At 40.6% G+C, this 12631-nt stretch overlaps 1 protein-coding gene across 1 annotated transcript in view; it reads left to right on the top strand.

The window, feature by feature from the left end:
* The window catches only part of ghrhrb (growth hormone releasing hormone receptor b), a 38001-nt gene that overhangs the window by 17481 nt on the left and 7889 nt on the right, over nt 1-12631 (top strand). Inside the window, exons 3-6 of the mRNA XM_088348982.1 lie at nt 557-661; nt 10370-10470; nt 12025-12122; nt 12188-12320. Coding sequence (XP_088205108.1) covers nt 557-661; nt 10370-10470; nt 12025-12122; nt 12188-12320 — 437 coding nt within the window. The remainder of the gene's footprint in view (nt 1-556; nt 662-10369; nt 10471-12024; nt 12123-12187; nt 12321-12631) is intronic.

Here is a 12631-nt window from a genome sequence, read left to right as displayed (position 1 = left end):
TATTTTGGCTGGGGAAATTCCATAAATAGTATTTCAGGTATTATTGCTATAGAGTTATTCAGTATCCTTAATTATCCACCAAAAATATTTATTTTAATATTTGTTTTTATTGTTATCTACAATCCTTAAGTATTCCCAATGGCTTATATTGGTGTTTATTCTGACATTGTGATATTTTCTTTGTCACTACACCCAAAAGTGCAATAATTGACCTGCAGAAAAAATGGTTTTATTGAACTATTCTAAAACGTAAGCGTGTTTTGTCTGTACTAGAGAGCATTATATAAACACAAAACCTTGCAGAAACATCATAAGAAAAAATGCCGAACCCGCCTGAGCACAAGCCAGAGGCTGTGAGAGAAAAAAAAAAGATAGAAAATGCAATCATCTCCCGCTAGTCGAAAAGATGACTCGCAGCTAGGAGAAAAGTCGTTAGCGTGATGTATTTTTATCACAGTGGAACTTAGCGTTTTTTTTTTTTCTTAATTTCATAAAGCAGATAAATCGTTTCTTTACGTGTTTTACGATGCTAAAAAACATGTTTTCCTGTACTCAGGGTGCCCGACGTTGTGGGACGAGATTCGCTGCTGGTACGGCGCGGAAGTGGGTCAGGTGGTTGGGGTATCTTGTGCCAATATCTCCAAGCTGTTTACCGACAAAGGTAAAGCAGTCGAAGCGTCCTTTCCTGGTTTTTGAAACACAACATTGGCACCAGATAAAAATGGGAACACATTTACACAATTCTATGTTGTTTGATCAAGTTTACATACCGTTTTTTCCCCTAAGAACAGATAAACAGAGGGACAAACAATCATCACATAGGAACAAATAATGTAAGGAACAAAGGAAGAAACAAGTCAAGTAATTTTATTTGTATAGCCCTTAATCACAAAGAGTCTCAAAGGGCTGCACAGACTATTATTTCAGACTATTATTACACCATCCTCTGATCTGGAACCAACATGAGGGCAAGGAAAAACTCAAAAAACCTCAACATGAGGAAAATGAAGAAACCTTGAGAAGGGACTGCACATGTGGTATGCCCCTTTCAGGATTACCAGGCAAAGTATGTTGCAATTACAAATAATACAGAGATATTGTCCACGAAAAGTATAGGTTATTCATATGCTATAGAGTAGAAGTATGTTTTAAGCTTGGATTTAAACATTTCCGGTGAGGTTGCAGATCGGATCTCAGGGTGAAGAGCATTCCACTGCATCGGTGCCCGGATGGAGAACTCTCTCGAACCTGTGGTTTTCTTCTTGGCTCTTGGGATCACTAGTAGACCAGCATTTTCAGAGCAAGGGCTCCGGACCAGAACATAGGGGGAAATCAGATCTGAAAGATATGAGGGAGCAAGTCCATGTATGATTTTGTATAATACTAAGAGAACCTTGAAATCACATCTTAGGCTAACAGGGAGCCAATGCAGGTTAGCCAAAATCAGCGTGATGTGATCTGACTTTTTTGTCCTAGTTAAAAGCCTCGCTGCAGCATTTTGTACCAGCTGAAGGCTCTTGATTTTGGACTTCGGGAGACCGGAGAGTAGTGCATTACAGTAATCGAGAGGGGAGGTAACAAACGCATGAATTATAATCTCCGCATCCGACTGAGACAGGATAGGACGAATTTTAGCAATGTTGCGAAGATGGAAGAAAGCGGTTCTAGTAATTTTCTTCACGTGTGTTTGAAAGGACAGATCGGGGTCAAATATGACACCTAAATTTTTAACTGAGTCACTCTGTGTGATGTGACCAGGGGTCAGCAATAAATGATTGGTGAAAAATTAATGCCATTAATTGCGAACAATTAATGGAATGGTTGCTTTAACTCATAAATCCATTTATTGCAAAATTTAAATAATTATCAATTATTGCGACCCATTAATTGCGAAAATATTCGGGTTTTTTGTTATTCGATTGCGTCAACGAACGTGCAAATTTTCACGCCGCGCGAGCATTTCCTATGCGGTCAAGGTCACATACACGCACAATCGGGACAGTGCATGCATATGCGTAAGCTACCGTGTTTCCCCCATTATAAGACCCACCCTGAATATAAGGCCCAGCTTTTTATGAGAAATGAAATTCAACCTTCCTGCAAATAAGAGGCTCATATTACCTATGAAAACCGTAGATATCAACGTTATTTAACAACGGCAATGCTTTTCTAAGAAATTTTTAGCGAAAATTTATTACTTTTGCACATATTTTTATTTCAAAACCTCAATTTTTGACGATGATTTTGAAGTAAGGCCGGCCTTATATTCGGGGAAACACGGTAGCTGTACGTACGTAGTGTGGTTGCAAAGCAGCTTTTTATTGGTCGGGACAAAATCGAGCTTGTTGATTGGCTCACGTTTTGCCTCAAGCACGTACGTCGTGGATGCACATACGCACACGTTGTACACCACTACTACTACGCTGTATTGATTGTAATCTTCGCACGGTTATGGGACCGAAGGAAAAAATGGTTAGAGAGTACTTCACGCAGATTGATGTCGTCAACGGCAAATGGCGCTGCTCATGTGGCGCCGAGCGCATCCAACGGCGCAACACCGGTTGGAGCAATTAAATTACCAATTAATGGCTAGAAATCCAATAAATACCCATTAATTGGCTTTGCCGCGAAAAAATTAACATTAATTTTTTCGCACTTAAATATTTTTTTTTTCCAAAAATCAATTACTGATGACCCCTGGATGTGACATTTGTCAATGTTCACAGCAGTTTTTGAGAATAAGTCGCGGCATTTAGAATGAAGGAAAAAAAGAGCTAAAAGACAAAAGACCGAATGAATGAATTAAGGACTGAATAAGGGAGCTAACATACTAGACTAACAAACTACCTAAAAAAAAAAACAACCAACATACCAAGAAACAAAGAAAAAAAGGAAAAAAGGAACAGAAGAACAGAAAAATGACTGAAGGAACAAAGGAACTACAGAACAAAAGTAAGAACAAACAACAAACAACCGAAGGAAAAAAGAACAGTCAAACAAACTATAGGGCGAATGACCCAAGAACCAAAGAAAGAAAGAACAAAAGACCAAACAAGCTGACAAACAATAGAAAAACATGAGTAAAAAAAGGCATAAATGGACGGAGAATCAAACATACTGTACCAAGGAACCAACAAACTAAAAACAAAAAACAAAAAAGGAAGGAAGAATGAACAAATGAACAAACAATACAAACAAGAGACAAGCGAACAAAAGAAGACGAAAGGAATTAGATGATGAATGAATGAATGAACAAACTAAAGGAAGAATATGCAAAGAATGAACAAATATATTAGAAACAAACAAGGAAGCAAACAAATTGAATGATAAAGAAATGAAGGAACGGAAAAATGAACAAATTAAGAAACAAACAGAAAACGTAATGAAGAACAAACAACCTTAAGACCAAAGAACAAACAGGCAAAATACTTTTTAGAAAAGGAATGAATAAATGAATGAATGAATGATCAAACTCAAATAAAAGAAAGGCAAGGAGCAACACATGAACGAAAAAGCATATTAAAGTCAAGTAAAGTCAATTACTGTTTATTTGTATAGATTATTGCAAACCACAGACTATTATGACACCATCCCCTGATCTAAAACCTACATGACGGCCATGGTTGGGAAGGTTTACTTGAACTGGATTACTTTCAATTACTTTTGGATTACTCCAATACCAAGTATGCTAAAAAAAGACAAAAGAAACTAAATATGAATAAAATTATGACTCACAACACGTGGTAAGCTTTCTCTCCCGGCTTTGATCTCTTTGATCTCCGGGAAAACGAACATAAAATGCGACAGAAACAAAATCAACATCATTTTTGCCGTTCCATGCATTCCATTACTCCCCAAGCCGACACAAAATTTAGTCATTTTATTCATATTTAGTTTCTTTTGTCTTTTATTAGCATATTTGGTATTGGAGTAATCCAAAAGTCATTGAAAGTAATCCAGTTAAAGTAACCCTACCCAACCCTGATGAGGGCAAATAATACACAGATATTGTCAACAAAAGAACAAAATGCAAACAAACTAAATAGAAAGGAACGAAAAGAAAGAAGAATGAATGAAGGAATGAACTCACTGCAGCACGAACAAACAACAAAACAAATGACAAACCAACAAAATAACAAGCAGGCAAACAAACTTGTGAAAAAAAGTAACGAAAAAACAAAAAGAAATGAATATAGGTGCTAACAAACTAAAGTACGAGCAAACTAAATAAATAATAAACAAATAACGAACAATTATATTAAGGAACAAACAACCAAGCGAACAAAGTAGAAGAAATGTCAGAAAAAAACGGAAGGAACTAAGGAATGGACAATACAAACTAAAGGAAAGACAAAAGTAACGAAAGAACAAAGGAATAAATGAAGGGACGGACAAAGTACAGAACGAATGAACAGTATTTTAAAGAACAAAATAAAAATAAAACAAAATACAGAATAAAGTACAAATAATTGAAAAAAACACGATCTATTTAACAAAATAACAAACAAAGAAACTGAAGAAGGGCAGCACGGCGGCGCAGTGGTTAGCGCGTGTGTGGCACAGTTCTAAGGTCTTGGGAACCTCCTGTGTGGGTTCAAATCCAGCTACCGGACTTCCTGTGCAGAGTTTGTATGTTCTCCCCGTGCTTGCGTGGGTTTCCTCCGGGCCCTCCAATTTCCTCCCACATTCTAAAGACATGCATTTCAGGTGAATTGGCCGGTCCAAATTGTCCCTAGGTGTGACTGAGCGAGTGAGTTGTCTGTCCCCGTGTGCCCTGTGATTGGCTGGCAACCAGTTCAGGGTGTCCCCTGCCCACTGCCCGATGATTGCTGGGATGGGCTCCAGCACCACTGCGACCCTACTGAGGATAAGCGGTGCAGCTAATGAGATGAGATGAGAAACTGAAGAACTGACAAAACAAAGCATGAAGAAAAAAGGTAACATCTGACCAACTAATATATAAAATAACGCACAAACAAACCAATAAACATAATAAAGAACTATTCTAATGAACAAAAAACCAGACAAACTGGATGAATGAAAAGGCTAAAACACAAAAGTAAATTGTTAATGATCTGCATTTATATAGCGCATTTATATCATCACTGAAGACCTCTCAAAGCGCTTTACAACGTACTTTACACTTACCCGTTAGCACACACACTCACACACGAGACTGGGAGGTCGGTGGTTCGCGCCCCGGCCGAGTCATTCCTAAGACTTAAAAAGTGGTCGGCGGCGCCCTCTGTTGGCTGCGGCTGCATCGGCTCGCTACAACGGGTCAGGTGCAATCGACATTTCGTTCTGTGTACATTGTTACACAGAATGACAATACAAGGAAATTATTATTATTATTATTATTATAAGCCAGATGCGGCCATGCAGGGCCCCTACCCGCCTACAGGGGGCATTAAAGGTTCAGTGTCCTGCCCAAAGAAAAACAAACTAAAGTATAAACATAGAGACTAAAATCAGAAAGAACAAGCAAACAATCTAATTTACAAAAAAACAAACTAAAGGACAACAAAACAAAAAATGAAAAAAGAAAATAACAATCCTGACAAACAAAAGAACACATAAACCAACTGACAAGTCCAAAAGAAGGCAAAAACAAATTAATGAACTAAAGAAGGAGCTAATAACCTTATGTGTCATGTCCTGCACGGTTGTCATGGCGCCCAGCTGGCCCCGCCCCTTGACACCGGCTGACCTGCATTTCCTGATTACTCCTATGGGTACTTAAATGTGCTTTTTGGAACTGCCCTTTGCCAGATCGTTGTTTACCCTTGTTGTAAACCTGTTCAAGCCTGTTTTGATACCTGTTTATTCTTGTTGTGCTTGTTGGACTTTGTTGCACTTCGGTGTAACATTCTGAGAGATTCCTACAAGTTCTGTTTAATCCCGTTAAATACCTAGTCTGTATTTTTGCCTGCATTTGAGCCTGCTCTGTTTTGTTTTTGGTCCGTTTGTGTGTTGGACAACTTTTCTTTCTCAATTAAAGTGACAGATCGTCTACGCAAATGAGTTCCAACTTCCTGCTTCCCGATCCGTTTCGTGACATTATGAGTAAAAGAACAATTAAACCAGTGAACAAACTCAAGGACAAACAAACAAACAAATGACTAAATTGAGAAAAATAACTAGATAATAAAATCCTAAAGAACAAACAAAAAGAAAGGAAAGAAGAAACTAACTACCGTATTTTCCGCACTATAAGGCGCACCGGGTTATAGGGTGCAGCCCGAAAAAATAGTTTTTGGTCCTATATTTGACATAAATAAGACGCACCGGATTATAAGGCGCTACAATGGGAACGTCGACAAAACAGTCAGATAGTCACTCAAATGCATCGTTCCAAATATCATTCGGAAGGTTAAAGTCTTGGGATTCAAGAAATGCCAACCATTCCTTAGTTTCTATTTTCTTTTTTGCACGCAACTTTACTGTGCATATGACAATAAACACTTGGAATTGAGTTTAATTTAAAAATAGACACTCCATTCCATCCATTATCTGCACCGCTTATCACAGAAACATCGAGTTCAGTCTGAAACAAGATACAGGGAAAATATATAGCTGGATTAGCTCACCGAAGTCGTTGTGTTCAATAATAACGTGCAACCATGGTCCTCTTATATCCGTGAGTGTAGTAAATCCAGGAGAGTAAAATATTTACAAATACAGTACAGAATATTAAAATACTGTTTTCTCTATGCCGTCAACCCAACTTGCTATTCACATTCATCTTTTTCAGCCAATTGCAGGCTTTGTTTTGTCCCTTTAGCCTATGCCAGCCTGTAAATGATAAAAATATTCCGCCCCCTTTACCTCCGAATAACTTTAGCCAATAGTGATCGATTCAAATGATGATTGACACATTGGTTAGCCAATGAAACGCCGGTAAATAAATCCCAGCATACACCGCGGACTACTTCGCCTTCGGGGGAAAATCTAGTCGGCGGCTGCTTGCCTTAGTTGCAAGACTTTGCGACTTAATATTGATCCATATATAAGGCGCACTGTATTATAAAGCGCATGGTCAGCTTTTGAAAAAAATAAAGGCTTTTAGGTGCGCCTTACAGTGCGGAAAATACGGTACCAAAAAACTAGAGCAAAAGAAGGAACGCGCAAATTTAACCTGGCCAAGTGACAATAGAAAACTAAAATTGATAACCAGCAGGGGGCGACAAAACCAGAAGAGATCTTGATACTCACTTTGGAGGGAGTAAAAGCAGTCAAGAAGCATAGTCTTCGAAATGATTTTATATCATCGTTATTTTTTTGCATCACAATTATTATCAGTGTGTTCATCTTTATTTGTATTAATACAGAAACACGCTAGCTCATTTTCCACGCGAGGGATAGCGGGGTTGCCGTGGACGACCTTATCACTCCACATTAGCGCTTGCGGCTTTCCGCCTCCACGAGTGGCAGGATAAGTCAAAATAAAGAATTGGGAAATCAAAGAGTTGCATTCGGAGCTGGAGGGCAGAGTGAAAAATTGGCAACGCTTGTTAAGAAGGCCTACGTTGGAGATGGTCTCCTCAGACCGCGCGGGTGGATTCTTAACACTCGGACGCCTCCGACCGACAACTCTGTGACCTTGCCGAGATGCTATCGGTAGTTCGGACTCGTATTTCTTCCCCCTGACGAGCTCAGGTATGCTAAGGCAAAGGAGGAGGAGGTGAGCCAGTTAAAAAGACTCGGGTACTGATCCAGAAGAGCAGAAAAACTGAGGGATGGATGGAAGTGAGGACCAGGATCCATCCATGAACATCTTATCCATTTTAATCACGTTCAGGTCAAGGGGACTGAACCCTTAGTACGGAAGGCCAGAACTCCTTGTCCACAGCTACTTCGCTTAGCACATCCGACGGTATCCTGAAAACAGCAGCCTTTTCACGAAAGCCAAGGCCTCCTTGTCCCCAGAGGTCTGGTCTAGCACGTCCAATAGGATCCCAAGGACAAAAGCCATAGCAAAAAAGCCAAGACTTCCTTGTCCACAGCCACTTGGTTTAGCTCATCCGACAGGATCCCGAAGACAGGAGCCATAGCAGGGGAGTCAAGACCTCCTTCTCCCCGGAACTTACGTCAGCTCTTTTAACAAGACACCAAGGACAGAAGCCTCAGCAGTGAATCCAAGACCTTCTTATCCCCAAATACCTGGTCTAGCACGTCCAATGAGATTCCAATGACGGAAACCTTAGCAGAAAAGCCAAGACCTCCTGGGTCAGAGCCACACGTTTTAGCTCATCCGACAGGATTCCAAAGCCAGAAGCCTAAATAGAGAAGCCCAGACCTCCTTGTCCGGAGCCACTTGGTCCAGCTCATCCAACGGCATTCAGAAGACAGATGCCTAAGTATGAAAGCTCAGACCTCCTTATCCTCAGCCATTTCACCCATCATATCTAACAAGATGCCAGGGAGAGAAGCTTTGGCAGAGAAGCCAAGACCTAAACAACTGTGTCTGCCTAATATGCTAAAGGACTGCGGTTGTTTTTAAATAATTTAATATCAAGGCACTGCCAGACGAAACATACTGACTACAAAAAGCTACCTGGAAACAAACATTTTGAAATGGTGAAGCAACTGGAAGCTGTTTTAAAGGCACAGCAGCGCTTTTCACGAGACCCTGGGAGTCAAATGAAAATGCAGGTTGCTTAGCACAGCAAACATTTCAAAGACTGTTAGCAAAGACTGTTCAAAGAATGCCAGGCTGAATTGTAGGTCCTCACACATTTTCAGCTTACCACATCTAGCCCACTTCCTGAAAAGTCTGACACCCTGGCCTATGCAGTCGGAGCAGTTAATGAGAAGGCTAGGACACAAAGGCTAGGTGCCAGACAGCTCCAAAACAAACAAAAATACAGTTTGCAGCATGTGGGAGTGAAGGATTTTGGAGGCTGTGGCAAACATGCCTTTTTCGCCTAAACAGGGAACAGAAGCAGCTGAGGGTCCTTCGCCTCGCTGCTGGAACATAGGACAGGGGTCATTCAGGTGACACTAGCGGCCGAGGGTCCTTTGCTGCTACAACAAGGAACAGAAGTACCATATTTTCCATACATAAGGCGCACCGGTATATAAGGCGCTACATTGGGAACGACAACAAAACAGTCGGATAGTTCAGTCAAACGTATTACCCCCTTAACATTCCGAAAGCTTGAAAAGAAGCAAATACGTGTCTCAGACATGTACGGAAACAGTGTCTGTAAGATGTCACCAATCACTCAAACGCATCGTTCCAAATATCATTCGGAAGGTTAAAGTCTTGGGATTCAAGAAATGCCGAACATTTCTTAGTTTCCATTTTATTTTTTGCTGGCAACTGTGTGGACAGCAAAGCAAGAATTTTATTGTGCAGGGAAACGGGGTTCTTTACTGTGCATATGACAATAAACACTTTGAATTGAATTGAGTTTCAAAATAGACTCATCACAGATCGTTCTAAAACAAGATACCGGGAAAATATAAAGCCACATAGCTCACCAAAGTTCTCTTGCAGCCATCCCGTTCAATAATGATACGTAACCATGGTCTTCTTACAAACGTGAGTGTAGTAAATCCAGGAGAGTAAAATATTTACAAATACAGAATAGTAAAAAATGTTTTCTCTATGCCGTAGTGCAACCCAACCGTATGATTCCCATTCATGTTTTTCGGCCAATCGCAGGCTTTGTTTTGCCCCTTTAGCCTATGCGAGCCTGTAAATGATAAAAAGGATCCGCCCCCTTTACCTCCGAATAACTTTAGCCAATAGTGACTGATTCAAATGATGATTGACACATTGGTTAGGAAATGAAACGCCGGTATATAAATCCCAGCATACACCGCGGACGACTTCGGGGGAAAATCTAGTCGGCGCCTGCTTGCCTTAGTTGCAAGCTAATATTGATCCATATATAAGGCGCACTGTATTATAAGGCGCATGGTCAGCTTTTGAAAAAAATGAAGGCTTTTAGGTGCGCCTTATAGTGCGGAAAATACGGTAGCTGAGGAACCTTCTCTGCGCCGCCCAAACAGGGGTCAGAAGCAGCAGAGGGATTTTCCCTTTCCATCAGAACAGGAATCAAAAAGCGGCAAAGGGAACTCTGCCTAGCCGCCAGTACAGGGATCAGAGGGACAGTCACCCTACCGCCGGGACAGAAGGTTGCAAAGCGTCCCTGGCGGCGCGAAGAGTAGACATGGGTGGATGAAGTTCCTTCACTGCTGAAACAGGAACAGAGGAGGCACAGGGACCTTCAATGGTTTTTCATTGGTTTTTTTTTGTTGTTGAATCAGACTCTTGATATTACTGTTTCTATTCTATTCTATTCTATTCTATTCTATTCTATTCTATTCTATTCTATTCTATTCTATTCTTATGTTGTAGGTTCCATCTATCGAAACTGCACGGAGGACGGCTGGTCGGAACTCTACCCGAGCTACACAGACGCCTGTGAGTTCGCCGATGAAGACGAAGCAGAATCCGAGGTGGCCGTTGAGAATATTTAACAATATAAATACTTTTATAGTGAGTAATGACTTACTGGTGTGGACACGGTTTTGGCGCAGGTGGGTGTTCTCCAACCATTCCATCCAAGTTGGCAATTTGCTTCTGGTTTCATTTCACCAAAACGATATTCATGTGCAGTGTTCCCTCTAAGCTGCGCGCGTTCTCAGCGCACAAGAAAATCTAGCCAGCGCACAAAAATCAGGGCTCAAAATGACTAATTAAGAAGCGACTTAAGTCAAAGTTACAGTGCATGAAGGTAAAAAGACACGGGTTCCCCTGACGTTGTGTCCTAAATGCAGTATTTTGAAGACGAGTCGAAGGAGAACGAAGTTGAGTAAAGTTAGTAGAGTTTGTCGAGAACCGGCTTCTTCGGCTCGGCTCACTAAAAGGAACCGGCTCTTTCGGGTCCTAAACGGCTCTTCAGTTTGTTTTTGCTTCTTTAATCCCAACATGACCAAGTATTATGCAAAACTATGCGCAAAATGACTTAAAGGAAGAGGGGAATAGAACAAAAAAGAAAAAAATACCAAAAAGTAGTGAAAAGCTGAGAAAAAAAACACAAAAGAAAATCTAGCCAGCGCACAAAAATCAGGGCTCAAAATTACTAATTAAGAAGCGACTTAAGTCAAAGTCAAAAATGCCCTAAATGCGGTATTTTGAATGAGTAATGTTATTAGAGTTTGTCGAGAACCGGCTTCTTTGGCTCGGCTCACTAAAAGGAACCGGCTCTTTTGGGTCCTAAACGGCTCTTCAGGTTGTTTTTGCTTCTTTAATCCCAACATGACCTAATATTATGTAAACTTATGCACAAAATTACTTAAAGGAAGGGGGAATAGAACAAAAAAGAAAAAAATACAAAAATGAAAAAGTAGTGAAAAGCTGAGAAAAAAAGAAACAAAAGGAGGAGAAAAAAAGAAGGAAGCATTTAGAAAAAAAGCCAAAAAAAAAGAAAAGAAAGAAATGTAGGAAAAAAGTCAATAGAGAACAAAAAGAAAAAAGTAACAAAAAAAGTGGAAAAAAACACGGAAAAAAGAAGAAAAAGTTTGTGTTGCATACAAATAATTTCCAATTCTATCAAGTGAATCTTGTTGCCAACATTGCACTTCCACTAAAAATGCGATTAAGTACAGTTCTGTATCTTGCAACCGACTAAATAAGCCCCCAAAAATGTTAATATTATGCGACAAAATATATTAGGAAACAAAAAGAAATGGATATCTTGTGAAAGAATGTGAAACGACGTTTGTAGGCCGTACAATGAGTCAATTCATTCAAAAGAGAAAAAGAATTTTGCATTGCCGGAAACTCAGCAAAATGTAACGTGATGTCAAGTTTTGGACATGTTTAATAATGGATTAGTTGCCACACTTGGGATTGCCGTTGCTCACTGTTGTTTCAAGCGTTGCTCACCGTTTTTGTGTGAACGCTCAGACCCGTGGAAAATTACAGGGAACATTGCTCATGTGAATGCCATATATCGGTATCAAGTCCCGCTGACAACCATTTGTGACTTTTTGTCGTTTCCCGATCAGACCACCTACTTCTCCAACTTCAAACAGGTGTACACCGCCGGCTACGCCACCTCCCTCATCTCTCTCATCTTGGCCATTTTGGTCTTTACAGTATTCAGGTCTTTGAGGGTGGGCGGGTCAAGTACTTGGTCTAGGGCAGGCCCCAATGTTCTTCTTTTTGCAGGAAGTTCCACTGCACGCGCAACTACATCCACATAAACCTGTTCTTCTCCTTCATCTTGAGGGCCAGCGCTGTCTTCATCAAGGACCAAGTTCTTTTCTCCAACGAGGACTTGGACCACTGCTTTATGTCTACGGTGAGGCGGACCTACTGAGATATAATATATATATATATACACACACCAGAGCTATATCCCTCTAGTGCACAGGTGTCAAAAAGGCGGCCTGCGGGCCAGATCAGGCCCGCTAAGGGATTGAATCCGGCCCGCGAGACAACACTCAGAGAAGCGCAAGAGAAAAACAAGCAGCAGGTTGAAAGATGTCAACTTAATGTTGCCAAAGAAAGGTGCCTTGAACAAAGCCACTCTACTTACTTGTATTTCTCTCTCTCGCTCTCTCTCTCTCTTTTCCACCCCTGTTCTCCCACTCTCTGTCTCCGTCTTTCACT

This window comes from Urocampus carinirostris, chromosome 12 (genome assembly GCF_059441175.1).
Source record: "Urocampus carinirostris isolate Australia breed hairy pipefish chromosome 12, RoL_Ucar_1.0, whole genome shotgun sequence".
Taxonomy (NCBI): Eukaryota; Metazoa; Chordata; class Actinopteri; order Syngnathiformes; family Syngnathidae; genus Urocampus; species Urocampus carinirostris.
The sequence above is the reverse complement of the archived record's forward strand: the minus strand, read 5'-3'. Positions and strand labels throughout refer to the sequence as shown.